This window comes from Ochotona curzoniae, unplaced genomic scaffold, assembly GCF_017591425.1.
Source record: "Ochotona curzoniae isolate NIBS_2020 unplaced genomic scaffold, NIBS_Ocur_1.0 scaffold_3223, whole genome shotgun sequence".
Classification (NCBI taxonomy): domain Eukaryota; kingdom Metazoa; phylum Chordata; class Mammalia; order Lagomorpha; family Ochotonidae; genus Ochotona; species Ochotona curzoniae.
This window is the reverse complement of record NW_024467108.1, coordinates 7032767-7059195: the sequence shown is the minus strand read 5'-3', so window position 1 is coordinate 7059195 and position 26429 is coordinate 7032767. Positions and strand designations below refer to the sequence as shown.

The following is a 26429-nucleotide window of genomic DNA, read 5'->3' as shown; positions in this document are numbered from 1 at the left end:
TCCAGCCTGGCTCTGCCTAGCACATACTCGGCCCTCACATAAACCAGTGAGAGCTGCAGCCTAGTGAGAGCGACCCACAATAATCCCCACCAGGCCTGCCCCCTACCCTGGTTTGCCAGTATGTGTTGCAGACTAGTCCAATCTGCCCCATATCCCATTTGGCTCTCATACATATTGAAGGGTATTGAAGCTTAGTTCCATTTAGCCAGCTCAACTATCCAGCCCTCATGGATGTTGAGTGCCTCTCTGTCTAGCTACCCCAGCCGCTGTCCTAGTTTTTGTGCCCTCCCATTGGAGTGGTAACCCAAGAGGGAGGAGCCTACTATTTCCCTCCCAGGTCTCTCTCACTCCCAAATTATGTACTCTCCAGGTGGCTCTGTGGTTAGACTTGACACCAGTGCCAGCTTCTGCTGTGGCTAAGCCCAAACAACCCTCACCCACTCCAATTTTGTTTGCACCAGTAGGAATAATCTGCCCATCCTGGCTTTTCCCTGATCTGGTCTACATGAGGTGCACAGGTGCTGTAGCCCTGCTTTGGTCTGTACCCATCCTGGCTCATGTTCTCCAGTGGGAGTAGCTGTCCAGCAAGGGAACCCACCCCTCATTCCCCTGCCAGCTCTGCCCCTTCCTTCTTGATTCTCACGTGTGCTGGTTCTGTGCTGCCGTCACATCTGGTACAGGCAACCTCACCTTGGCTTTCTGTGTTGTGTACTGCTTTTGCCGTGACCGAACCTGGTTCGACCCACACTCTGTTCCTGTGTTTGGATTTGCCAGTGGATGATGCGAACTGAATCGGCCTGATCCGCCCCTGACCCATACCAAAAGTATGCCAGTGGTACATTTTCCATGACCTCTTCTGGGCTGTTTTCTTCCATGCTTCTGCACTTACTTGCAGGGTCTGTGTCCTGTCAGAGGAGTTGCCCAGGCTCCTCCATCAGAACCCCTCCTAGTGCCAGGTTTCTCGCATACCAGTGGGTCCATGAGCTAGCACTACTCAGTTCACTTCCTGTTCTTGCAGGAACAATGGCTTTTCTTAGCTTGCCTTCAACCCATTCTGGTTCTTGCTGTTGGATGTTTCAGTGCAGCCATGGCTTGTCCATACCCACGTACGGCTCATACATGGCTCAGTTGGGGTTGAGACCTAGCCTAGTCCATCCCACATCTACCCTCGTCCTCCAGAACACCAGAAGGTGTTGCAGTCTGACCTGGCCCGGTGCTTCAAGTCCCAGTCCACACTTGTGCCAAGGGAGACTACAACTGTTACCCGATCAGAACGCAGCCCCATTCCAGCTCGTGCGCTCCTTAGTGGGAACCTCAACCCAGCTAGGGTTTCCCCTTAGCTCCCCAACCGGGCCTGTTCCCAGCCAGTGTTCAGCATGCCAGTGGTTGCTCTGACTCAGCTTGGCATAGCCCCTCACCTGTCCCGACCTCTGCCTTAGATACTGTGGCTCAGTGTCTGTGGCTCACACAGACCAATTGGTGCAAGAACCTAGCTGCTCCATCCTGGTTTCTAATTTAACTTGTGGGCTTAGGTTTGCTTAGTACTACCCAGTGCGCCTGTTCCATCGCCTTTTCACACACTGATGAGCAGTTGGAGCTACTTTGACTAGCTAGTCTGACTCCCAGGTCTGAACCACCTGTTCACTAGTGGGAAATAGGACTCACCAGAGGAGTTTCCCAAGTTTCTCACCTTGATCCCCTCCCAGACCGAATTCTCATACATGCCATTGGGTTTTAGGCCAGTGCCTGGTGTAGACTGGCCTTCCTTTTGGCCTTGCATGAGCTGGTGAATGTAGCAGCCTGCCCACCCCACACCGTACTCAGGATGCACATTCAGGTGCTGCTGCCTTGACCTGTCCAGACTGTTGAGGGTTCCTTTACCTATGATTGATGGTAAGTTCCTTGGTCACACCTAGCTTAGTCCTTAGAGCAGAACAATGCTTTTTTTTTTTTTCTTTTTTTTTTTGTGAACCCCTGTAAAATCCTATGGTAATTAGGAGATAATATATTAAAGATTAGTAGGTATTAACTGAGGAACGAGGTTAAAAATGAACTTGTTATGAGCAATAACTTTTTTTCTTTTTCAAACTTAAAAGGCAGGGCGACACAAGGAGAGACCTAAACAGAAAAATCTATTCACTCAGCTCTGGCTCTTGTGGGCATTTCAGGAGTGAACCAGCAGATGGAAAGAATGTATTCTTTTGCCATCCAAATTAAAAAAATAAATAAATAAAAGAAGAAGAAAAGTTCAGATAGGGAAGGGGCCAGCACTGTGGTGCAGTGAATTAATCTGAAGCTGGTATCCTCTATCAAAGTGCTGATTTAAGTCAAGTCAACTGTTCTGCTTCTGATCCAACTCCCTGCTAATATACCTGGGTAGGTTGTGTGGGCTGGAACACACACACCCACAACACAAAGAATGAGAGAGAGAGAAAGAGAGAGAATCACTTCCATTTGCTCTTTCACTCCTCGAATAGCTGTAACAGCCAGGGCAGTGCTGTGTTGAAGCCAGAGCCTGGAACTTCATCTAGGTCTCCTACATGTGTGTCAGGAGCCTGAGAATTTGACCCATTGTTTGTTGCAAGATCAGAAGCAGAGAAACAGAGACTCATATGGGTTAAAACTGGCATTCATATGGGTTGCTAGTGTCACAAGGGTTTGCTTAGCTTGCTGCGTCCCATGCCACTGCAGGAGCACCTAGTGTTTGTATGCCTAATACTGTGGAAGAATCACATTTCTAGAAGCAATCTATATAGGGATTTAGCTTTTAGTTGAAGTGATGAAGGATGAAACGGTGAAATCCAGCTGTTAAAAATTTACATTCTTTACTCAAATAAATTGGCTTGTACAGTGATGTCTTTTGAAAATGCTACAGCTTGTTTTCATCTTCCTTTCTAGAGTCTCATCAAGTTCTAGCTCAACTGCTGGACACTTTGCTTGCAATTGGCATGAAACTGCCAGAGAATCAAGTTGTTCAGATGCGATTGGTTGATGTGGCCTGCAAGGTAAGAATTTAATCAAAGTCTGTTTTCCAGTTTTACATTGTTTGGAAAGATAGATCAGGTTGTAAAGTCGGCTGACATCTAGCCTTAAACTTAATTAAGGTTAATCATTTTAACAGCTGCATTTTGAGTTTTTTTGCCCTTTGGTTATGAGTTAGAAATAAAGAAACTAGTTACTTTATTTCTAAATATTTTTAAAATCAGCTTCCTTGTCTTCTTACCAGAAATGAAAATAATTACAATAGATAGCTGTTGTTTATGTGTGTGCTGGTCCTAGTAATGTGCTTACTATGGTTTATATTCAGTTATAACTTCTTCACAATTCCTTAGTTAATTAATTGATAAAGTTGGAATTGGAGGTCTGAGGAGTATAACTTGTTTAGATCTTCACAGCTAGGAGGTTGTTGAACCAGGTTTTAAACTCTGATTCCTCTGAATCCAAAACACATATTCTTTTTAATGATATGTCTTGTTGCTTTTGTAAACAGAACCTAGGCACAAGCCACTCCTGGTAGTCTTTTAAAGTACTTTTTTCCAATTATAAATTATATGTATTTATAGCACATTGATCATGACTTTTGATTTAATTTGGAGCTTTAAATTAACCTCTTTTCATGCATAACACAGCTCCTGTAACCTTACAGATTTTAGTTTTGATTTTTTAAAATTAATTTTCATTTCATTTTAAGATTTATTTATTTTATTGGAAGGCAGATTTTACGGAGAGAGGAGAGAGAAAGATTTTCCATCTACTGGTTTACTCCCCAAATGCCCACAATGACTGGAGTTGGGTCAGTCCAAAGCCAGGAGGCAGGAGCAAGGCATTGAGCCTTAGAGCTTGGTCATGAACCAGTGCCCATGTGTGATCCTGGCACTTGGAGGTGGAGGATTAGACAATTGAACCATCATGCTGGACCCTATTTTCATTTTATTTCAAAGGAGTGATGGAGAGGTAGGTAGGTCCTCCATTCTCCATTTCACTCCCCAAAAGATGTTAATTGTCAGGGCTTGCCGGCCTGAAGCCACGATCCTGGAACTCTCCGTCCGGGTCTCCCATGTGGGTGATAGGCACCCAGGTATTTGAGGCATTTGTCATTTTCTGCCTCTGGATGCGTATCAGGAGGAGGCTGGATTTGAAGTAGAGGATGCAGGCCTAGAACCAGGCACTCAGATAGGGATTGCATGTGTCCCAAGCAGCAGTTAAGTGCTACACTAAAGGCCTACCTCCTACAGTCTTTTTCATGTTTTTGAGACTATCCGATATATATTTGAATTGTGTTGAAGAAGTGCATTACTGGAATTAGGAAAGCATTTCAGGGCCCCGGGAAAGAGTATTTCATTTGCAGAAAACAAATATAAACCAAAATCAGTTTGACAGGTATATTCTTAAAAGCCCCAGTGAAACAATTTAGAGATTATGCATGTAAAAAAGCTAGTATATCATGTGCAAGAATATGTGTATCGTATGTTATGCTTGTGATAGGCATGTTATACTATGTAGGTTGTTAAGTTTGTAGCTGTAGTTGTTTAAATTTACTCTAAACATTCATAGAAACATTGGGAAAACACTGAAAATTAAAACTATATCCGTAATTCATAATCCCTGGCAACTGTTACTAACTTTTTGATGTGCTATTTTCTGATTTTTTTTCTGTACATACATTGTTTGCTATTTTAAGCACATGGCTGCAATCATATTTTATGTATGATTTTTCCATTTTATACTAACTTTTTAACTAAGATTATTTCTATTATAGTGTATGAATGAACTCCAATCTACTGTTTAGCTCCCACGCTTTCCAAAAATACTAGGTCTGTGCTGGGGCCATAGCCAGGGTTATGGAATGCAATATGGGTTTCCTATGTAAGTGAAAGGATCCTGGTTATTTGAGCTATCACCTCTACCTCTCAGACTCTGCCTTGACAGTTAAGTGGAATCTGGAACCAGGGGTAGCAGTTGAGCCCGGCACTGGCACTCTATTGTGTCTTTTAACTGCTAGGCAAAACATCCTGCTCACAGAATTTTCTTCCTCTTTAGAAATGAGTAATATTTCATTGTATCTATATAGTAGATTTTATTTATTCATTCATGTTAGTGGATCCTTGGGTTGCTTCCACCCTCTGGCTATTATAAACATGAGCCTACAAATGTGCCTTTATATCCTACTTTTCTTTTGGATAAGGTTATGATCTGAATTATATTCCTGTAAGATTTATGTAATAAAACCCTAGCCTCTCGGGAAACTGTATTTGGCGATAGTGCCTTTAAGGAGGCAATCAAAAGGGTAGATGTTTGGCACAGTGGCTAAGATACCCCTTGTGTTGTCTGCGTCTGCTATGTGAGTGCCTGAGTTTAATTGAGTCCCGCTATTGTACACCTGTTCTACCTGAGACATGGCAGTAGGTCCCTGAGAAGAATTCTGAGCATCTTCAGGAGTAATTTCTCCTAATGCTTGCTCAGACTTGTCCTCTTGGATTTCATACACAGATTTTTGCTCTTGAGGTTCATGATCAAGTTCAGTCAGAGGTTCCTGTAGATGTTCTTCCTAGTTATTGCTTAACAGTCTGATCTCAAAAAGTTTCTGAATCATCAGGTGCCATCCAAAGTGTCTGTATTTACTTTCTTCATATTGCTCTAATTCTTCCTCCAATTTCTTTTGGGGCAGAGACAAAGCCACTGAGAACCTCATTTTGGTATCTGAAGATAACATTGTGAATGTAAAATTTATTTATAATGGAACCCTGAGGAACAAGGACCAATGACTGCACAAATCTGCTTATTGTTAGCGATAGCTGATGCCTACATTGGGAGGCATTGGTGGTGATGTGAATAGTTGGGTCCCTGCTACCTGTGTAGGAGTCCTGAATGGAGTTTCTGTCTTTCGATTTTGGTTTTGGCCTGGCACAGCACTGGCTGTTACATCTGGGGAGTAAACTGTGGGAAGTCTGTATGCCTCTGACTCTTGCCTCACAAATAATAAAGAATCTCAAATTTTTGGAAAAATTACAAGTATAAACTGTTTTATTGTGAATCATTTTCTGTCTTTTCCCTAATGTTTATTTATTATTCATTTTTTAAAAAAGATTTATTTATTTATTGGAAAGTCAGATATACAGAGAGGAGGAGAGACAGGAAGATCTTCCATCTGATGATTCACTCCCCAAGTGGCCACCATGACCGATGCTGTGCTGATCCGAAGCCAGGATCCAGGAACTTCTTCCGGGTCTCCCACACGGGTGCAGGGTCCCCAGGCTTTGGGCTATCCTCGACTGCTTTCCCAGGCCGCAAGTAGGGAGCTGGATGGGAAGTGGAGTTGCCGGGATTAGAACTGGAGCCCATATGGGATCCCGGGGCGTTCAAGGTGAGAACTTTAGCCGCTAGGCCATGCCGCTGGGCCCTATTTATTATTTTTATTTCAACGGCACAGTAATGAGAGGTGGGGGAACAATAAGAGTGAAAGATAGAGGAATCTTCTGTTGTTTCACACCCCAAAAGCTACAGTGTCTGGGATTGGGCCAGGCCAAAGCTGGGAGCCAGGAACTCTACCTGGGTCTGCCTTGCATGTGGCAGGAGCCCAAGGACTTTGGCCATCTTCCTCTGGTTTCTCTGGGACACTAGTAGGGAGCTGGATTGGAGGAGAGCAGTCAGGACTTGAACCTGTGCTCTGGTATGGGAAGCCAGTGACACTGTTGGTGGCTTAACCCGGTATACTATAGTATTAGCCCTGTGTACCTTTTCATTGTGATGGTATGTTTTCAATACGGTGTCCCAGTTTGTAAAGATTTATTTATTTTTGCTTGCTATATGTTATTATTATTATTATTATTATTATTATTATTGTTATTGTTATTATTATATAATGTGAACAGGTTGATCAGGCTGACAAGGATCCAGGGTTAGGGAAAAGTGGGTCTGATCATTGTTTCCAAGCTTTCTATTTCTTCTTCTCATTTTTGGGGAGAGTGGAGATGTATGGGGAAAAGTCATACTGTATTTGAAAGGCAGAGTTATAGGAAGAAAGAGGGAGACAGTTGAAGGGAGAGAGGGAGAGAGAGAGAGAGAGAATCTTCCATCTGCTGGTTTACTCTCCAAATTATCGCAACAATTGGAGCTGGGCCAGTCCAAAGCCAGGAACCAGGAGCCAGGAGCTTCCTCTGGGTTTCCCACATGGATTTAGTGGCCCAGGTGCCTGGGTTGTCTCCTGCTGCTTTCTTAGGCATGTTAGCAGGGAGTTTGATCTGAACTGGAACAACTGGGACTTGAACTGGCACCCATATGGAATGCTGGCACCCATATGGAATGTGGGCACTGCAGGCCATGGTTTTGTTACTATGCCCTTAGGGATCATCAGCCCTTATGATATTCCATAGCTATAAATTTTTTGATATATATTTACTTTTCTGTTTTTTTTTAAATAAAGAAATGAGTTTTATCAGAATTCTAACATTTTATTAAATTTATGAAAAATACATAAAAGTAGAAACTCGCACATTACTAAAATCAAGTGAACTACAGTACTATCAGGCAAATAAGTGAAGAAAACAGCCAAATTTTATGAAGAATAAGCTCGTGGGAAAATGAGAATAGTTTTATTGCACATAATGAAATAGAATAGAAAAGAAGGCCTCAGGGGATGTAAATGACTTTCTGTTACTAACCTCCTCTGAGCCATTACTTTCCAACCTGTGAGAATCTTAACTGAAGTCTTGGAGAAATGGGTCCTGTTGAGTATTTGATCACAAGACATAAGGTCTCTTTCCCTACAGAGTACTTACTGGGTTGGAGAAATAGACCCGTGCAAACTGTGTGTGGGAGGTCCTCCTACAAGAGATTTAGGTGATCTCTGCTGAGAGAGCTGACCTCTTATAGCAGGACAGAACCCAGCACAGCACCCTCTCCCATTCGGCCATATTCACTCCCTGGCAGGGAACAAGCCACACTTGATCTCCAGTTCTAGTACATACGGGAGGAAGAAAATACTCCCAAGATTGAATATAGATGTTTACACCGAGTCACTGCTAACAGATACAAGCATAGAGAAATGGGACAGAAACTATGCAAAGATACCACAGCAAGAATGAAGAAAGAAAAAGGAAGGCAAGAAGGAAAGGGAAAGAAGAGACATAATAGTATTTGCTCTGAAAGAGAAATAGCCTGAGAAACAGATTATATGCCATTGCTGTGTGTTATATAAATAAATAGTTAAATATAAGTAAAACAACATTAAGGCAAAAAGGCAAACAACAAAAAGCACAATCAATATAAATGATTTATATAAAGTCTAAACTATAGTATGTATTTTCTACAAGCAAAAGACATCCTCTTAACCTCAGTGCAAATCATCAAAATCAGGTCATTAACACTGAGGGATGATATAGTGATATGATATAGTGATATGTCATGGGTCACCATTTGTTTCTTCATAATGTCTTTTCTGTGAAAAATCCAGGTCAGAATTACATGAAATTTTTAAAAGATTTTATTTTTATTTGAGAATCAGAGTGAGGGGAGGCAGGTAGGGAGGGAGAGAGTGGAGGAGAGAGAGTTAGTTCTTCATTTGCTGGTTCACTCCCCAGATGGCCACTTGGGCCAAGGCTGAGCCAATCTGAGCCAGAAGCTTCTTTCTGCTGTCCCTCACATGGGTGACAGGTCCAAAGTACTTGGACCATCTTCTATTGCTTTTTTCTAGACCATTAGTTGGGAGTGGGGTTGGAATTGGAGTAGCCAGAACTGGAATGGACTTGCGTGTGGATTGTCAACACCATGGGCAGTGGTTTTACTTACTGTACCACAGTGCCAGCCTCAACATGTGTTAAATTTAATGCCATATTTCTTTAATTTCCTTGAATTTAGAATAATTCCCCAATCTTTGCTTGATCTTACCAGAACAGTGTGTAGACCCTCCTTGATTTGGAGTTTGTCTAATGTTCTCTCCTGATTAGGCTCACTCAAAAATCATTACTCAAGGGCCCGGCGCGGTGGCGCAAGTGGTTAAAGGTCCTCACCTTGCACGCCCGGGATCCCATATGGGTGCCGGTTCTAATCCCGGCAGCCCCGCTTCCCTTCCAGCTCCCTGCCTGTGGCCTGGGAAAGCAGTCGAGGACGGCCCAAAGCTTTGGGACCCTGCACCCGTGTGGGAGACCCGGAAGAGGCTCCTGGCTTCGGATCGGCCCGTTGTGCTCACTTGGGGAGTGAATCATCGGATGGAAGATCTTCCTCTCTGTCTCTCCTCTCTGTACATCCGCCTTTCCAATAATAAAATAATAAAAATAAATCTTTAAAAAAAAATCATTACTCAAATGGTACTGTTCTCATGGTATGCCTGCTACATGGTATGCATTTTGACTCATTCCTTTACTGATAACTTTTACTGTTATAGTTAATGTGACATCTGCTAGACTTCTTCAACATGAAGTTACTGTTCTTCCCTTTGAAATTAATCAGTAATTTGTATGGAGATGCTTTGAAATTATCTAAGTGTTCTCTTATGAACCTTTCCATTTATTTATATCAGTTTTGGAATCAGTTGTATTGTTTTATGTAGTGGATTATAATGGTTTAATGTCATTCATCTTGATATTCTAATTTGCTGGTTTGGTTAGTGGAGCCCTTTCAGCTCCACTAACAGTGTTTCCTTTGTATTTCTCTTGTATTATAAGTATTTTTTTTCTTCCTGGTATAATGTATTACAGGCTCACGGTGGTTATTGTGGTATATAGGGTTAAGCCATCATTTGCGATGCCTTCATTCTCACATCGGAATGCTGATTGGAGTGCCAGCTACTTATACTTCCCATCCTGCTCCCTGCTTGTACAACTGGCAAGAAGTGAATGATGGTTCAAGTACATGGGACTCTGCCACCCACGTGGGAGGCCATGTGGAATTTCTGGATTCTTGCTTGCTTGGCTCATTCCTGGTGTCACAGTCTTTTGGGGGAGTAAACCTGGGGATGGATCGATCTCTTTCTCTGGTCTGCTTTCTTCATCACTCTGTCTTTCAAATAAATATTGAAAAACAGATGTATTGTTTGTGTGACCCTTGACGTTGGCCTTTCTTCAATAAGCCCTGTTTGCTTTCAGTGGTTTCCTATAGGATCCATGAATGGGATGCTAAGTATTGTAGTTACTAGGATATTGCTGGTTTGGGGTTTTCCCAGGGAGTAGGGCTAGAGATAATATATACACATTTTGTATACTCACATCTGTTTATGTTAATGTCTCTAATTTAAACTCAATACTTATAATTTTAGCCCAATATTATGATGTTCATTCTAGTTTTGAACTGGCACCTAAACGGGATCATGGTACTTGCAAGGGGAGGATTAATTTTCATGTACTTTTTAAAGAAAGATTTATTTATTGTTTGAAAGGCAGAGTCACAGAAAGAGAAGGAGAGACACAGAGGTGTTCTATCTGCTGGTTTACTGAGTATTCCACAATGACTGGAACTGGACTGGTCTGAAGCCAGGAGTCAGAAACTTCTTTTGGGACTCCCACGTGGCTTCAGAGCCCGAACATTCAGACCATTCTCTGCTGCTTTCCTAGGCCATTTGCAGGGAGCTGGATTGAAATGGAGCAATCACAATTTGAACTAACACCCAAATGGGATACTGGTATTGCAGGCAGAGGCTTAAGCTATCATACTGCAGCACCAGTGCCTTCAGGTACTTTTTGAAGACCTTGTGTATGCATGGGTTTGACATACTTTGCACCATAATAAACACTTTAATTCCTTTTTCCATGACTTTTTAAAATATTTGTTTATTTATATGTCAGAGGGAGGGACAGACAGACAGGAAGGGATTCTGTCCACTGCTTCACTCCCCAAATGGCTGCGATGGCCAGGACTAGGCCAGGCCAAAGCTAGGAGCCAAGGGCTTCATCTGGGTCTCCCATCTGAGTAGAAGGGGCTCAAGCATTTGAGCCATTTTATATTGCTCTCCCAGGCCATTGACAGGGGGTTGGTTTGGAAGTAAAGGGGCTTTAACCCCTCTGCCACAGTGCCATCCAATTCCACAAACTCTTTTTTTAAAGATTAATTATTTTTATTTATATGAAAAGCAAAAGAGGAGGAGAGACATAGAGTTCTTCCAATCACTGGTTCACTCTCCAAATGGCTGGGATGGGGTCAAACTAAACTCACAAGCTAGGAGCTTCTTCCATGTGGTGCAGGGGCCCAGACACTCCTGCTGCTTTCCTGGGTTTACAGCAGGGAGCTGCATCAGAAGTAGAGTAGCTAGTCTCAAATCAGCACCCATATAAAATACTGGCATCACAGACAGAAGCTTAACTTGTTACGCCACAATACAAACACCTCCATGAACTTTCTGAAGAACGTACATTGCTATGTGTTAGAAGAATTGCTGTTTTCAGTTTTCAGGATCGAACTCTTTTGTTTATTTCTAAGGATTTTATCCCCTTCTGTGATGTTGTAAATGAGACGATTTTCATGATTTCATTTTGAGATAGTTGTTAGTGTATAGAAATGCAGCTGAGATATATATATAATATACACACATATACATATATATATATATTAAACATTTATTTATTTTTGCATTGGAAAGTCAGATATACGGAGAGAAGGAGAGAGGGGAAGATCTTCTGTCCGATGATTCACTTCCCAAGTGGCCACAATGGCTGGAGCTTACCCAATCTGAACGAGGAGCTAGAAGCTCCTTCCAGGTCTCCCACATGAGGGCAGGGTCCCAAGGCCGTTCTCGGCTGCTTTCCCAGGCCACAAGCAGGGAGCTGGATGGGAAGCAGGGCTGCTGGCATTAGAACTGGCACCCAATATGGGATCCTGGCACATGCAAGGCGAGGACTTCAGCTGCTAGGGTATTGCACTGGGCCCTGAGTTTTATATTTACATACTACAACATATACTGAAAAAAAATTTTTTTTAGCTTAACTGTATTTTGAGGACTGATTTTAGTTTTTTGAAGTGTAGAGTTAGAGAAAGAGAAACAGAGAGGGGGCACAGCTGGTTCACTGGTTTGCTCCCCAATGGTTGCAATGGCCGGAGCTAGACTGTTCTGAAGCGAGGAGCCAGGAGCTTCTTCCAGGACTGCAATGTTGATGCAAGTGCCTGAGAACTTAAACCATCCTCTACAGCTTTTCCAGGTCATAAATCAGGGAGCTGAATCAGAAGTGGAACAGTTGGGACTAGAAACAGTTCCCAAATGAAATGTGGCCCTCTGGGGGGAAGACCGGCCTATATGCAACTGTGCTAGCTCCAAATAAACAAATTTTTAAAAACCCTTAAAACTTTTTATCTTTTAAAAATTTTGCTAGCAGATAAAATGTAATTCAGGAACAGATTTTAAAATGCCTACTGTGGAGGCTGGTCCCATGGCCCAGTGAGTTAGATTGCTGCCTGCAGTGCTGACATCCTATATTTGAGCACCAGTTTGAATTTCTGTTGTTCTACTTGTGATCCAGCTTCCAGCTACCCTGTCTGGGAAAGCAGCAAAGAATAGTCCAAGTGTTTGCCCCTTGCCACCAAAGTGTGATAGACCAGAACAAAGCACCTGGCTCCAGGCTGTGGCCTGGACTAGGCCTGGCGCTTGTGTCCATTTGGGGAGTGAACCTGTGAATGGAAGATCTTTGTTTCTCTCTCTCTCACTTTTTACCCCATGCTTGCTTCCTTCTCTCTTTCAGTCTGATTTTCAGATAAATCAATCACTGCAAGAAAAGCACGACTCTCTGAAAGAAAAGCACAACTCTGTTCAGTTGAAAGTGTTGCCAGTTGGAAATATCAGTGCAGATATGAACATATTAAGGAACTTATGTTTTCTGAAGACTAATTTTTTTTTGAGAGGTTTCATCTTGAATAGAATTTAGTAAACAACGTAGTTACCAAAATCATTCCTAAAATTAGTACAGTGTACTTATTTGTAAAAGACACCTTCAACAAGTCCTTTTGTTTGCCCACTTCTTTTGGTAGCACCTGACAGATACCTCCCATGGTGTAAGAAATAAGTGCCTGCAATTGCTTGGTAATCTTGGCTCTTTGGAGAAAAGCGTCGTAAGAGATGCGGAAGGCCTAGCTGCCCGAGATGTCCAGAAGATTATAGGGGATTACTTCAACGACCAAGATCCGCGTGTCAGAACAGCAGCTATAAAAGCCATGGTAAATGTAACTTGGGGAAAGTTTTCGTTTTGTTCGCTGTTTCTGTTTCTTTATTTACGTTCATAGTTAGTGCTATCTTGAATGTACTCTAAATTTCTCCAGAATATACTTAATGCATATCTGTAGGAAGGAATTAGCACTAGCATTACAGCGGTCAGGAACACCTAGCCCCATGTAATTGGTGTGCTTCTCTGGTAGTTTTTCTCTGCACCCCTTGAAATATAAAAGGTATAAACAGGTATCTTTTATAATAGAATCAAGTCACATCTCTCCCTTAGTTGCCCAATACTAGCAGGGGGCAGGGGCTATGATTTGTTATCATATGAGAATAGGTACAGTTATAGTTTCCATGTTTCATAAGTATAAATGGAAGTTACTAGGAGGGTGTACTTTTTATTGGGAGGTGTGAATGACATTTCTCCCTTAGGAATGAGTACTTCTTGTGGGTAGAGGTTTTAAACATTTATTTCTTAGCCTTTTTTTAAAAAAATTGTTTCATGAGGATTTTTATTTATTTTTATTTATTATTTTATTTTGTTGATCTTTTCAGAGTTGATTAGGGCACAAAGGGTAAGGGCTACAGGAAAGTATGTGAAGACCATTGTTCTACATTCTCTCTCTCACTCTTTTATTTTTTCCTGTGTCTGGGGGAAGGGGGAGATAAAGGGAGAAGCCCCACCCAGCTTCAGCTTCCCATCCATCCCAGGGTCTCCAATGTGGGGCATGCTCTGAGGGTACTGCTGAAGTATTTTTGATAATTCAACAGTTCTGAATTACTGCCAATCTTGCCATTCCAGTCACAATGAAATCTTTGTTTTTGTTGTATGCCCTTGGCATAGTCCATAAGTTAAGTTTATTTTCTTATTTTTAAAATATTTTATTTTTATTGCAAAATCAGATACACAGGGAGGAGGAGAGACAGAGAGGAATATCTTCTGTCTGTTGATTTACTCCCCAAGCAGCCGAAACTGCTGGAGCTGAGCCAATCCAAAGCCAGGAGCCAGGAGCCTCTTGCAGGTCTGTCACGCGGGTGCAGGGTCCAAAGGCTTTGGGCCGTCCTTGACTGCTTTCCCAGGCCACAAGCAGGGAGCTGGATGGGAAGCAGGCTTCTGGGATTGGAACCAGTGCTCATATGGGATCCCGGCGTGTCCAAGGCGAGGACTTTAGTTGCTGGACTACTGCACTGGACCCCATAGGTTAGGTTTATTAATACTTGAATGTTTCTGCTGAAAAAAATCTCTGTCACTAGGTGTTTTTTACGTAGCAGTGATTTTGGCTTGAAGGAAACTGTAAATCTGACATAGTGGGAAAATCTGAGGTTGTGGGGAGGCTTTGGAAATGTCTGGTATTTTTTTTTCCAAATACTTACATTATCTTTGTTATTTAGTTGCAGCTCCATGAAAGAGGATTGAAACTACACCAAACAATTTACAATCAGGTATCTTAAAAATTATTATCTGGAAGGGGATAAGGCATCATGAAAGTGGGAGGGTGGCTGGTTCTAAGACTTTGATCATAATAAGGAATTTAGCTGGCTAACAATGAATAATTTGTTTTAAAATTTTATGGTACAATTCCATAGGGTCTGGGATTTTCCTCCCTCCACCTCCGCAATGAATACTTCAATTGAAATGAATCGGAGGGCATAGCCCAACCATACTTTATAGAAATTTTCAGAAAATACTGTCGAACAATGCTAGTCCATGTGAATTGGATTTGTAGCAGGATTTAGGCAGCTCACTATGATTGGCAGAGAGGAAAGTGTCTGTTTTACTTGGCGCCTGAAGTCTACTTGGGGACACTACATTTAATGAGCTGCGTGTTTCTGGAGGACACTGATAAACCATTGGAGACTGGTAAAAGATGTCATATGAAGTTACGATTGACAAAAAAAGGCTTTGTGACATTGTGCAAAAGCTGACCAGCACTGAATTAGAAGGGTTTCCAAGGTGGCATTTCATTTAGAGAATAAATGCATACATTTATTGACTAGCTGTTTTCATCCATACTCAGAGGCATATTTTGGTGTCCCTGCAAAAATAGTTTTATCTCTCAAAGGAAACAAAAAGATGTAGAGTGGATTCAAAATATTTGTGTTGGTATGGCTGTCACCTTTTCTTTGTATAGTAAAATGTGGGATGCAGAATAATTTAGAGGAAACTTGGAGAGTATAAAGAAGAAAGTTAGTCAGCTGATTCAATGTTTATTGGACAAACAGTCTAGACAAGCAAAAATGAAGGGCTCAAGATCAGGATGGGGTGATAGTAGAGGATTTGAAGTGTATAGTAGAATTTGTTCCATAATGAGTTTGATTTTGGTTATGTTGAGTTTGAAAAGTTGGTGGGACATTCATGAAGAGAGTTCCTAGCCATAGTTACGAAGGTATGGAATCCGACAGAGGCCAGTGCTTAGGATCGAAGTAAGCTGAAATGTGTGTTTTATTTTTATAGATAGGAGGGCAAATCCATCTTTGGTGTTTGAACCTGTGAGAATAGTACTGTGGGCTTCCAGCAAGCTTTGCTGTTTGGTTCTGTTCTAGCTGGATTCTGTGGTCTCCGTCAGTCTATCGTTCTGTTTTCAGATGTGGGATAAAAGGGTGCACAGTTAGAATTCCACCAGAGCAGTTTACAGAGGCCCTGAACTTCTTTGTTGGCCAAAACTTCAAGAAGTTAAAACCATCCACAAGTATTGTGATTGACATTTTTATCCAGTCACCATGTGTTCATTTTTGAAAATATTTTGACCGTTGCCTGGATGGATGTGGACTAATAAACTGTTGACATTTTCGTGTATAGGCCTGTAAGTTGCTCTCTGATGACTACGAGCAAGTGCGCAGCGCTGCAGTCCGGCTTATCTGGGTTGTCAGTCAGCTGTATCCTGAGAGGTCAGTGAGTATAAGCCGAATTTTGTTGCTAAACCTTTTTCTCTCCTACTATGCAGAAAATCCACCTCCACAAAAGCAGTGTTGGTTAGAGTTTTTTTTTTTTAAAGATTTATTTATTTATTGGAAAGTCAGATATACAGAGAGGAGAAGAGACAGAGAGGAAGATCTTCTGTCCGATGATTCACTCCCCAAGTGAGCGCAATGCCCGATGCTATGCCGATCCAAAGCCTGGATCCAGGAACTTCTTCTGGGTTCCCATACGGGTGCAGGGTCCCAAAGCTTTGGGCCATCCTCAACTGCTTTCCCAGGCCACAAGCAGGGAGCTGGATGGGAAGTGGAGCTGCTGGGATTAGAACTGGCGCCCATATGGGATCCTGGCAAATTCAAGGGGAGGACGTTAGCCGCTAGGCCACGGTGCCAGGCCCTGGTTAGAGTTTTGAAAGGTGGGATACAATTGAGAAAAACCACAGACCCTGAAACTCAGAATGCCTGACCCCTTATTTTCCATCTCTGCTGTTAACTTTCCGTGTATCTTCGGAAAGTTAACTTTAGCTCTCTGAATTCCAAATTCCTCGTGTGTAAGAGAAGAGATTGATCTGTTTTTAGGGGCTTTCAGCACTTTCTCATATTTTGATTTTTCTACAAATGTTGGGGACCTCTTAGTTTGGGGCCAAATTTTTGCTAAAACTACCTGTTGAGTTTGAGAATAATGATCCCTAATGTAATGTTTTTGAGATAAGAGTGTTTATAACAGTTAAGTCACTGAGTCTCACAGTGAGTCTTTGGGATGGAGAGACAAATAATACTTATTCTGTTCTGTTAAACGGGCTTCTAAAATTTAAAAACTAAAGTGAATTGACAGTGTTAAATAGACGTGGGCTCCATTTTTAATTTTTTTGAATTTACGTCCCCGTGCCATTCCTGCCATGTACACACACGTGCTCTCACATATTCACACAAAGACTAATTGGAAGATCCCTCTTCATTTAGACCCAGATTTACTAGTATGTTTCATATTGACTTATTCTGAGATTTACTGTATTTATAACATGAGTTATAATTACAATTACAGGAGTTAAAAACATATAAAATATGTTTTGCCTGCTTGTTTTTGTTTTCTTCATCTATCTTTGAACTTTTGGTGAATTATATAATTTTATTTTCAAAATACTGTAAATTTGCAGTGCAGCTGAAAGAGGGTTATAGGGTTTGTTCCTAAAGTGGTTTGTTTACTCTGAAATGTGTTTCATCATTCTAGGATTTGGGTTATTCATTTTATGCTTTCTAAATGAACCAGTTTTCTTTGGTTGATCACGGTTTGTTGACTGTGTAATCTTATGTTCATGTTTTGTCATGTGTACCTTCTTTTATTTATCTCTTAAAGCTTTTTTTAATTTATTATTATCATTTTTTCTTTTAATTTAGCATTGTCCCAATCCCTTCTTCTAATGAGGAAATTCGTTTAGTTGATGATGCCTTTGGAAAAATTTGTCATATGGTCAGTGATGGCTCCTGGGTGGTTCGTGTTCAAGCCGCAAAGCTATTGGTAAGTTATGTTTTCTTTAATAGAACACATTGCCCGTGAAGATTTATAGGCCTTTTGAGAAACTACCATTACTAATAGTTGTGACTCATTTTTAGGAATACCAGAATTTTTCTTTCCTTCCTTTCCTTCCTTTCTCATTCTCTCACTCTCTCTCTTTTTCCTTTGTCTGTAATAACTGAGGTATAGATGCAGTAGTTAGGGTTGGACCAGGCAGAATTCACGAGCCTGAAATTCTACTGAGGCTCTTATGTAAGTGACGGAGTCCTAGACACTTGGGCCATCTGCTGCTGCTGTCCCAGGCATGTCATTAGGAATATGAAGTGTGCAGCTGGAACTCCAGCCCGTGTTCCAATAAAGCATGAAGTTGGGCAATCATTGCTGTGCCATAGAGGTGGCTGCCTGAATTTCTTAATATAAAAATAAGAACTGATTTTCCTGTGGAGAAATGGTGCCAGAACCAGATAAAAATTTCAAGAACAATCCTCTTTTAGACATTAGCTAAATGATTCACTGCTCAAGTAACCGCAACGGCCAATGCCATGCCGATCCGAAGCCAGGATCCAGGAACCTCTTCTGGGTATCCCACATGGGTGCAGGGTCCCAAAGCTTTGGTCCATCCTCGACTGCTTTCCCAGGCCACAAGCAGGGAGCTGGATGGTAAGTGGAGCTGACAGGATTAGAACCAGCGCCCATATGGGATCCCGGTACGTTCAAGGCGAGAACTTTAGCTGCTAGGCCATGCCGCCGGGCCCCATTAGCTAAATGAGAAAGCCAGGTCTAGAGAAAAGAAGCAGAGTGGCTGTCATTCACTAAGCACCTTTGGGATCCTACATGGATTGCTTACGGTTAAGCTGTGGGGACAGGTTGAACATATGAGGCCCACAAAATCAGTTGATCTGGCCTTGCCAAAAAATTGCAGGTGGGACTCAAACTTCAATAAATCTATAATTGTGTAATTTTTGGCTTAATAAATTTGTATGTGCTGTGACTGATGTTATGAATATTCTGGTGGTTCTTGGTAGAGAAAAGATTCTCTGCCCCGAACATGAAGGTCCTTTACATGCATTTTATCATTTACTCTTCACAATTAGCCTACAGATTGGATGCTATAACCCCCATCTTCCAGATGAGAAAATTGAGGCTCTGAGACTTTACATTATGTTGTTCAACAGATACAAATGTTTGGAGTGGAATTTAATCCAAATCTACTTTAACCTGACATTTTCCTTCTATGTTGGCTTTCTGGATTCGTATCACATTTACAAAACAAAGTTTCAACATTGAGGGGACATAGCTGTCATTAAAAAAAAAAAGATTAGTTTATTTATTGAAAGTGAAAGTAAGAGTGAGAGAGTGAGAGTTGGATGTCTTTCACCTGCTTATTTACCACTACAACCCCCCTTCCCGCTCCCCCTACCCCCCACCCCACCCCCCAGCCGCAACACACACATTGGTCCTGAGGGCTCAGGACTGAACCAAACTGGATCGCAGAGCTAAGAACTTTATCAAAGCCCTCAACATCCATTACAGGAGCCCAAATCGTTGGCCTATCCTTTGCTGCTTTCTCATGCTATTGGCAGGGAGTTGGATAGGAACTGGAGCAGCCAGGACAAGAACTGGGACCATACGGCATGCTGGCATCTTAGGCCGTGGCCTTACCTACTATAGCACGATGCTGTTCCCACTGTAACTGTCTTATAGTAGGGGAAGTGTTGATCTGATACATGGTTATTTTTATATCTGCATTACCTTAGCCATATTACTTGGTCTTAATGGGGTTCCAATGTCTCTTACATTTACCTTATAGTGTTGTCATGATGCTCAAATGGGCTACTGTTTGTGAAAAAAGCTCTGTACTATGTGAGGTAGAGGAATTATAATAAACATGTAAGTGTATCAGTTAAGTTGCCTCTTGGGATGCCGGTATCCTATATCAGAGTGCCAGATTGTAGTCCTGGCAGCTCTACTTCTGAGCATTTCTGCTCATGCATCCTGGGGAGTTAGCAGATGATAGCTCAAATGCTTCCACCCACATGGGAAACATTGATTGAACTTCACCCTCTTGAATTTAGCCTGGTCCAGCAATGGCTATTGTAGGCATTTGTGGGGCAAACCACCGGATAGGAGGCTAAAACCCTCACCTTGCATGCCTATAATCTCATATTGGTGCCTGTTCATATCCCGGTTGCTCCACTTCCCATCCAGCTCTCTGCTTGTGGCCTGGGAAAGCAGTCAAGGACAGGCCAAAGCCTTGGGATCCTGTACCCATGTGGGAGATTCAGAAGAGGCTCGTGGCTTTGAATTGGCTCAGCTTCGGCCATTGTGGCCACTTGAGGAATGGAGCAATAGATGGAAGCTATTTCTGCCTCTGTCTCCTCTCTGCAAATCTGACTTTCCAATTAAAAAAAAAAAAAAGGATAACTCTTAAAAAAATACAAAGTGTGTGATGATACTTCCCACTGTGTCTTCCTGCCCTGCCTTGCTCCACCTTCTCTCCTCCTCTTTTTCTTGCTTTGAACTTCCACTTAAAAAAGAATTGAACTGGGCCCGGCGCAATGGCGCAGTGGTTAAAGGTCCTCGCCTTGCACGCCCCGGGATCCCATATGGGCGCCGGTTCTATCCCGGCGACCCCACTTCCCTTCCAGCTCCCTGCCTGTGGCCAGGGAAAGCAGTCTAGGATGGAACAAAGCTTTGGGAACCTGCACCTGCGTGGGAGACCCGGAAGAGGCTCCTGGCTTCGGACCGACGTAGTATTGGCCTTTGCGCTCACTTGGGGAGTGAATCATCGGACGGAAGATCTTCCTCTCTGTCTCTCCTCTCTGTATATCTGACTTTCCAATAAGAAAATAATAAAAAAATAAATCTTTAAAAAAGAATTGAACAAGCAGCAAGTAGTAAGTGGAAAAGCTACTGTTCTTCCTGAGTGTAGATAAGGGCTGTGACCAGTAATCAAATCTCAAAATGTCAATTTCACTAATGTACATTTCATATATATGAGGAAGGTCTTGGCTCATGGCTTCAGATTGGCTCAGCTCTGGCTGTTGCAGTGAAGTGCTGCAAATTTTATAGGTAATTATGTTTTATTCAAATGTTATTAGTAATCTAATTTAGTAATAATACTCACTGGTAGGACTTATGAAACACTCCCGTATATTAGATGTGCATGTAGTTACATGGGCACATATATAAGTACTCATATATTCATGTTTTTATAAATAATAAAAAAAAGGTTTATTTGAAAAATAGGGTTACATAGAGAGAGAAGGTGAGACAGAGAGGTCTTCCAACCACTGGTTCAGTTCCCATTGGCCGCAAAGGCTAGAGTTGGGCCAGTCGTAAGCCAGGGTCAGGAGCTTCTTCCAGGTTTCCCACATGAATGCAGGTACCCAAGGCTTTGTTCCCTCTTTCCTTGCTTTCTGAAGCACTTTAATAAAGAGCTGGAGAAAAGTGGAGCAGCTAGGACTTGAGTCAATGCCAGCACTGCAGGTGGAGAATTAACTTACTATGCCATGGCACCGGCCCCTGCAAAAAATTTTAATCCTTTTATACTCTTTGAGTGAGAGATTATTGCTCATTATATGCATAACAAAACTGATGTTTAGAAAAGCGGTGAAATTTTTACATGACTACATGGGTACTAAGTAACAGGTCAGGACTTCAAATTTTATTAATCTGATGCTCAGGTATATCTGTCCCTGGTGAGGTTTGGGTGACATTGCAAGAGTGATTGGGTAGTAATTGCCCTGCTGTTTACTGGTCCCTTGGTGCAAGCTGAAAGGTAAACTGCTCTGCCCTGGCTCTGGTAGACAAACCTGTGATCAGATGATTTGCATGTGAGCTTTAGGCCACATGTTTAGCAAATCAACAGTGATGTGTTCTCAAAATAGTACAGTCCCTGACTTCAGAAAAATTTATACACAAAGATAGGTCCTTCTAGGGAAGACTACAACCATCAAAGGCTTGTTGGAGGGAGTGATTTCTGAGCTGAGTTTTGGAGTGAGGGATGTGTGACCACACACGTACAAGCTAATGACAAAAGCCATATTCAAGAACTTGAAATGAGAAGACTTGAGACTTAAATCTGTCTAGTGTAAAATATGAAGTGTTCATTCTCAGTTTCAAGATGGCTTAACCATTTTCAAATGTAGATTATATCAGAAAGTTGGAAATTTCAAAAGTTATTTTTTAAAACAAGATTTACTTATTTTTGTGTGAAAGGCAGAGTTACACAGAGAGAAGGAAAGACAGAGAGAAAGAGCACACAAGGTCTCCCATCCACTGGTTCACTCTGCCAATGGCTGCAACAGTCGAAGCTGGAACAATCCTCAGCCAGGTGCCTGGAGCTGCTTCTCGGTCTCCCATTTTTATGAAGGACCAAAAGACTGGAACCATGCTTAGATTAATTTTATACATAATAGTTTATAAAATTGTATCTTCGTGTCAATTTTAAAATAACAAAACTTTGGGATTTTTATTTTTACAGGGCTCTATGGAACAAGTCAGTTCTCACTTTTTGGAGCAGACTCTTGACAAGAAGCTGATGTCAGATCTGAGGGTAACTTGAATTCTTTGTTTATTTGCACTGAGTTTTTTTCATTTCTTCTTTTTTTTTTAGTAGGTGCAAAATATTTTATTTAAAACAATGTAAGACATTAAAAGGCAAATGTCCATTATTTAACAAACATATTATCTAATTAACAAATATATGTTATTTAACCATGAATAGTAATTGTATGGAGCCTGTGAATTTTCTGAAGTGTGCTAGACACTTCCAGAGAACTAAATACTTATCCCTTTTCAGCTCTAATACAAATAATGGTTGATTTGATGGAAAATATTCAGAAGGCTTTATAATTATTCAGCATCATCAACTTAGGTTCAATCTGATTAGACAAGTAGAAGTTTTGTCCAAGATACTCGTAACACTTGACTCTTCTATAGGAATTTCACAAATATTAACAAAACTGTCTTCCTTCTTTGCCTCTGAGTGTTCGAGTATGGTGTCGTGTATCCACTATGGATACTGATTCTAGATCAGCCCAAGGGGCCTCAAGCATTGAAGGCTTCAAAAATTTTTTGACATCATTGGACATTCTTTTTTCTCTACCACATGCTGATCCATACAGTGTAAATGTCCTTGTAGAACCCGGGAAAGACGTGGTTCTGCAGGTGCCAAATTGCTGCTGGGATTTGCAGGGAACTTGCAGTACCCCGGAAGCTGCTCCTGGTGCTTCGACTTCCTACACCCAGGCCGGGGGAAGCAGTAGTTGTGGGTTGAAAGTTCTGTTGGCTCATATAGGAGCTGAAGGCAAAGATTTCACTGCTGTGCTTTCCCACTGGAACTGCTGCGCTAGGTTTCTTAGTTCGTATCAGTGTAGCTATATGCTGAGTTGTGTAGGTGTTAGTTAACAGCCCTTGCATTCAATAAATTAATGTAAGTTAAGACTACTGTTTTTTAGTAACTTGATGAAAATTATAAGCTGCTTTATTAAAATTTATTTTCTTATAATAAAACAGGTTGAAACAGGTTGGTACAAGCAAGATACAAGATTAACTTTCTAGTGCCTGCCGCAGTAGCATAGCTGCTAAACACACACCCAGGATCCCATATGGTCATTGGTTCTAATTCTGTCAGCTCCACTTCCCATCCAGCTCCCTGCCTGTGGCCTGGGAAAGCAGTCAAGGACAGCCTAAAGCGTTGGGACCCTGCACCCATATGGGAGACCCCAGAGGAAGCTCTGGGCTCCTGGCTTTGGATTGGTTCAGCTCTAGCTGTTGTGGCCACTTGGGGAGTGAATCAATGAATTGATCTTCCTCTTTCTGTCTCTCCTCCTCACTGTTTATCTGACTTTCCAATTTAAAAAAATATTCTTTAACAACAACAACAAAAGATTTATCTTTCTGTATTAGACGCACAAAGTTTTGGACTCATGAGGTGTTATGACATCAGGAGTTCTTTTCAATAGCAGTTCTAGTGCAAGAGTAAGTGAATCAAATATAAGGCCAGAGAAATCAGTTTACTTCTATTATCACTATCCTAGCACACCAACTTTGGCAATTTTGTTGTATCTTTCTAGTCCGTTTTCTTGTACATTGCTTAAACAGTGAGTCACTGTATGAAGATTAGCACTGTGTCAGGGGACTTGTTTCATTATTGCTAATTTAATAAATATCATTTTACAGATTGTATATGTTCTTAAGTAAACTTGCTGTCTCCTTTTAGCATTTTCAGTGTATTAAATATCTCCTGATTTTCTGACATTGTATATCACACAAATATTTGTACATATTATACCTTTGTTTTCATTATTTCATCTGATAAATTTTTAGGAATGCTGGTATAGTTGATATTTGTGCTTTTTTTTTTTAAAGATTTATTTTTATTATTATTTTTATTGGAAAGGCAGATATACAGAGAGGAGAGACAGAGAGGAAGATCTTCCGTCCGATGATTCACTCCCCAAGTGAGCGCAACGGCCGGTGCTATGCCGATCCGAAGCCAGGAGCCTCTTCCGGGTCTCCCACGCGGGTGCAGGGTCCCAAAGCTTTGGGCCGTCCTCGACTGCTTTCCCGGGCCACAGGCAGGGAGCTGGAAGGGAAGCGGGGCTGCCGGGATTAGAACCGGCGCCCATATGGGATCCCGGGCGTGCAAGGCGAGGACCTTAACCACTGTGCCACCGCGCCGGGCCCGATATTTGTGCTTTTGAAACACTGTTATATGTCTTTCTCAAGGATACTTAATTTGTGGTTGGTGTTTAATGTGGTTGATATCATTGAAACATAGAGAATGGTTTGTGGAAATGCTGGAGTTTCCAAGGCACATGCAAGGTGAATGAGACCCATGTTCTCTTAGGGTTAGCTGATGTGTCTCATTGTCACTGAGATGTCAGCCCTGCATTATAAACTCACACTGAGATTCATGAAAATGTGATAAGTAGTGGCGGACTACTTTTTCATTCATTTATAATGAAAACTAATAGTTGAGTGGACTGAACACTTCCTTTGCTCACTGTTGTATTCCTTGTTTTATTTATATATTTATTTTTATTACAAAGTCAGATATACAGAGAGGAGACAGACAGAGAGGAAGATCTTTTTTTTCTTGAGAGGAAGATCTTCCGTCTGATGATTCACTCCCCATGATTCACTCCCCAAGTGACCGCAACGGCCGGTGCTGCGCTGATCCAAAGCCGGGAGCCAGGAACCTTTTCTGGGTTCCCACACAGATGCAGGGTCTCAAAGCTTTGGGCTGTCCTCGACTGCTTTCCCAGGCCACAAGCAGGGAGCTGGAGGGAAAGTGGAGCTGCCGGGACCAGAACCAGCGCCCACATGGGATCCTGGCATGTTCAAGGCAAGGACTTTAGCTGCTAGGCCATGCTGCCGGGCCCTGTTGTATTCCTTGTTCAGCAGTCTGTGTGAAAAGGGGATTTTCTAGGTTATTTGTGATAATTTGTTAAATTGTTACATTGTTGCTAAATAGTACAGTCTTACACTTCTAGCTGAGACAATTTGCATTCTTGAGTCAGTATAATGGTTGAGCACTGGCACTATGCTTCTCTGCCTTTTCCTTTTCTGTGGTTATGGCAAACATAACCACCTGTCTGACAACACCTGTAATTATCTCCATCCTCTGAAATTTGGTTGCAGCCATTTATTAGCAGACCTTGAGCATTGTATTCAGTTTCACTTGTAAGTGCAATTTGGATTTTTCTGAGTAATTTTTATAAAGTGTGAGCTCTCAAGAGATCAGTTTGATTTGCAGCTTTCCTAGATTCTTAGGGTACACCTTATCACCCTTCCGTGAGCCTCCTTAGATTCGGGATCGTTGTGTTCCCTACAGAGGAAGCGTACTGCACATGAGCGGGCCAAAGAACTTTACAGCTCAGGGGAGTTTTCCAGCGGCAGGAAGTGGGGGGACGATGCACCCAAGGAGGAAGTGGACACTGGGGCAGTGAACCTGATCGAGTCAGGAGCTTGTGGAGCATTTGTTCATGGGCTGGAAGATGAGATGTATGGTAAGTATGCATGTGTCATAGTAATCGTAGCCGTTCACTGAATGACTGCTCTGTGTCAGGATTGTGTGAGGTAATATACATATGTTGTCTTGCTTTGTCCTGAAAAATGTGCAATAGCTATTTTGGTTTTTATTTTACAAACAAAAGAGGCTGAGGTGCAGGTTCAGACCATGGGCTTTGAGTTCATTCAGTCTGTTAGCATTTCAATTAAATAAGAGCAATAAGTGTCTTTCTGAATTAGCAGAATTAATGAGGAGGTGTGTGCATGTATGCGATGAATCACTTGTTACAATGTATGAATTATATATAATAAGCACTTATTTATTGGTAGTAAACACTGCTATTGATACCCACAATAATTTCTTCTTAGTCACTTGGCTAGTGAGATAGAACCAAGATTTAAACTCAGGGAAGACTGACCACAAAATCTTTATATGACTTCATTGAAATCATTCCTTTATTATTAAAAAATATTTTCAGGGCAGATATTTTGTCCTAGTGGTGAGGATACTCCCGTCCCATAGCTGTGCCTGGGTTCTGTTACTGACTGTGCTTCTAGCTCCCACTTCCTAGTAATGCACACCTGGGAGGCAGTGGTGATGACTTACGTAGTTGGGAGCCTGCCACTCAGGGGAGAGACTTGGCTTGAATTATTGGCTTACTGTTGAGTATTTGGCAAGTGACCAGCAGATAGGATCTTTCTTCCTCTCTTCATCTTTCTCTTATGGGAATAAAATTTAACTTAATGCTTTCACCTTTTTAAAAAATACCTCATTTATTTCAAAGGCAGATTGTCATAGAGAGGAATAATCTTCCATTAGCTATTTCACTCCCCAAATGCCAGCCCTCT

General features: G+C 41.8%; 1 protein-coding gene across 1 annotated transcript in view; it reads left to right on the top strand.

The window, feature by feature from the left end:
- INTS4 (integrator complex subunit 4) overlaps positions 1 to 26429 on the top strand; it is an 89581-nt gene that overhangs the window by 14599 nt on the left and 48553 nt on the right. Inside the window, exons 4-10 of the mRNA XM_040964321.1 lie at positions 2899 to 3005; positions 12949 to 13134; positions 14522 to 14572; positions 15930 to 16018; positions 17444 to 17564; positions 22048 to 22119; positions 25405 to 25579. Of these exons, the coding sequence (XP_040820255.1) occupies positions 2899 to 3005; positions 12949 to 13134; positions 14522 to 14572; positions 15930 to 16018; positions 17444 to 17564; positions 22048 to 22119; positions 25405 to 25579 (801 nt within the window). The remainder of the gene's footprint in view (positions 1 to 2898; positions 3006 to 12948; positions 13135 to 14521; positions 14573 to 15929; positions 16019 to 17443; positions 17565 to 22047; positions 22120 to 25404; positions 25580 to 26429) is intronic.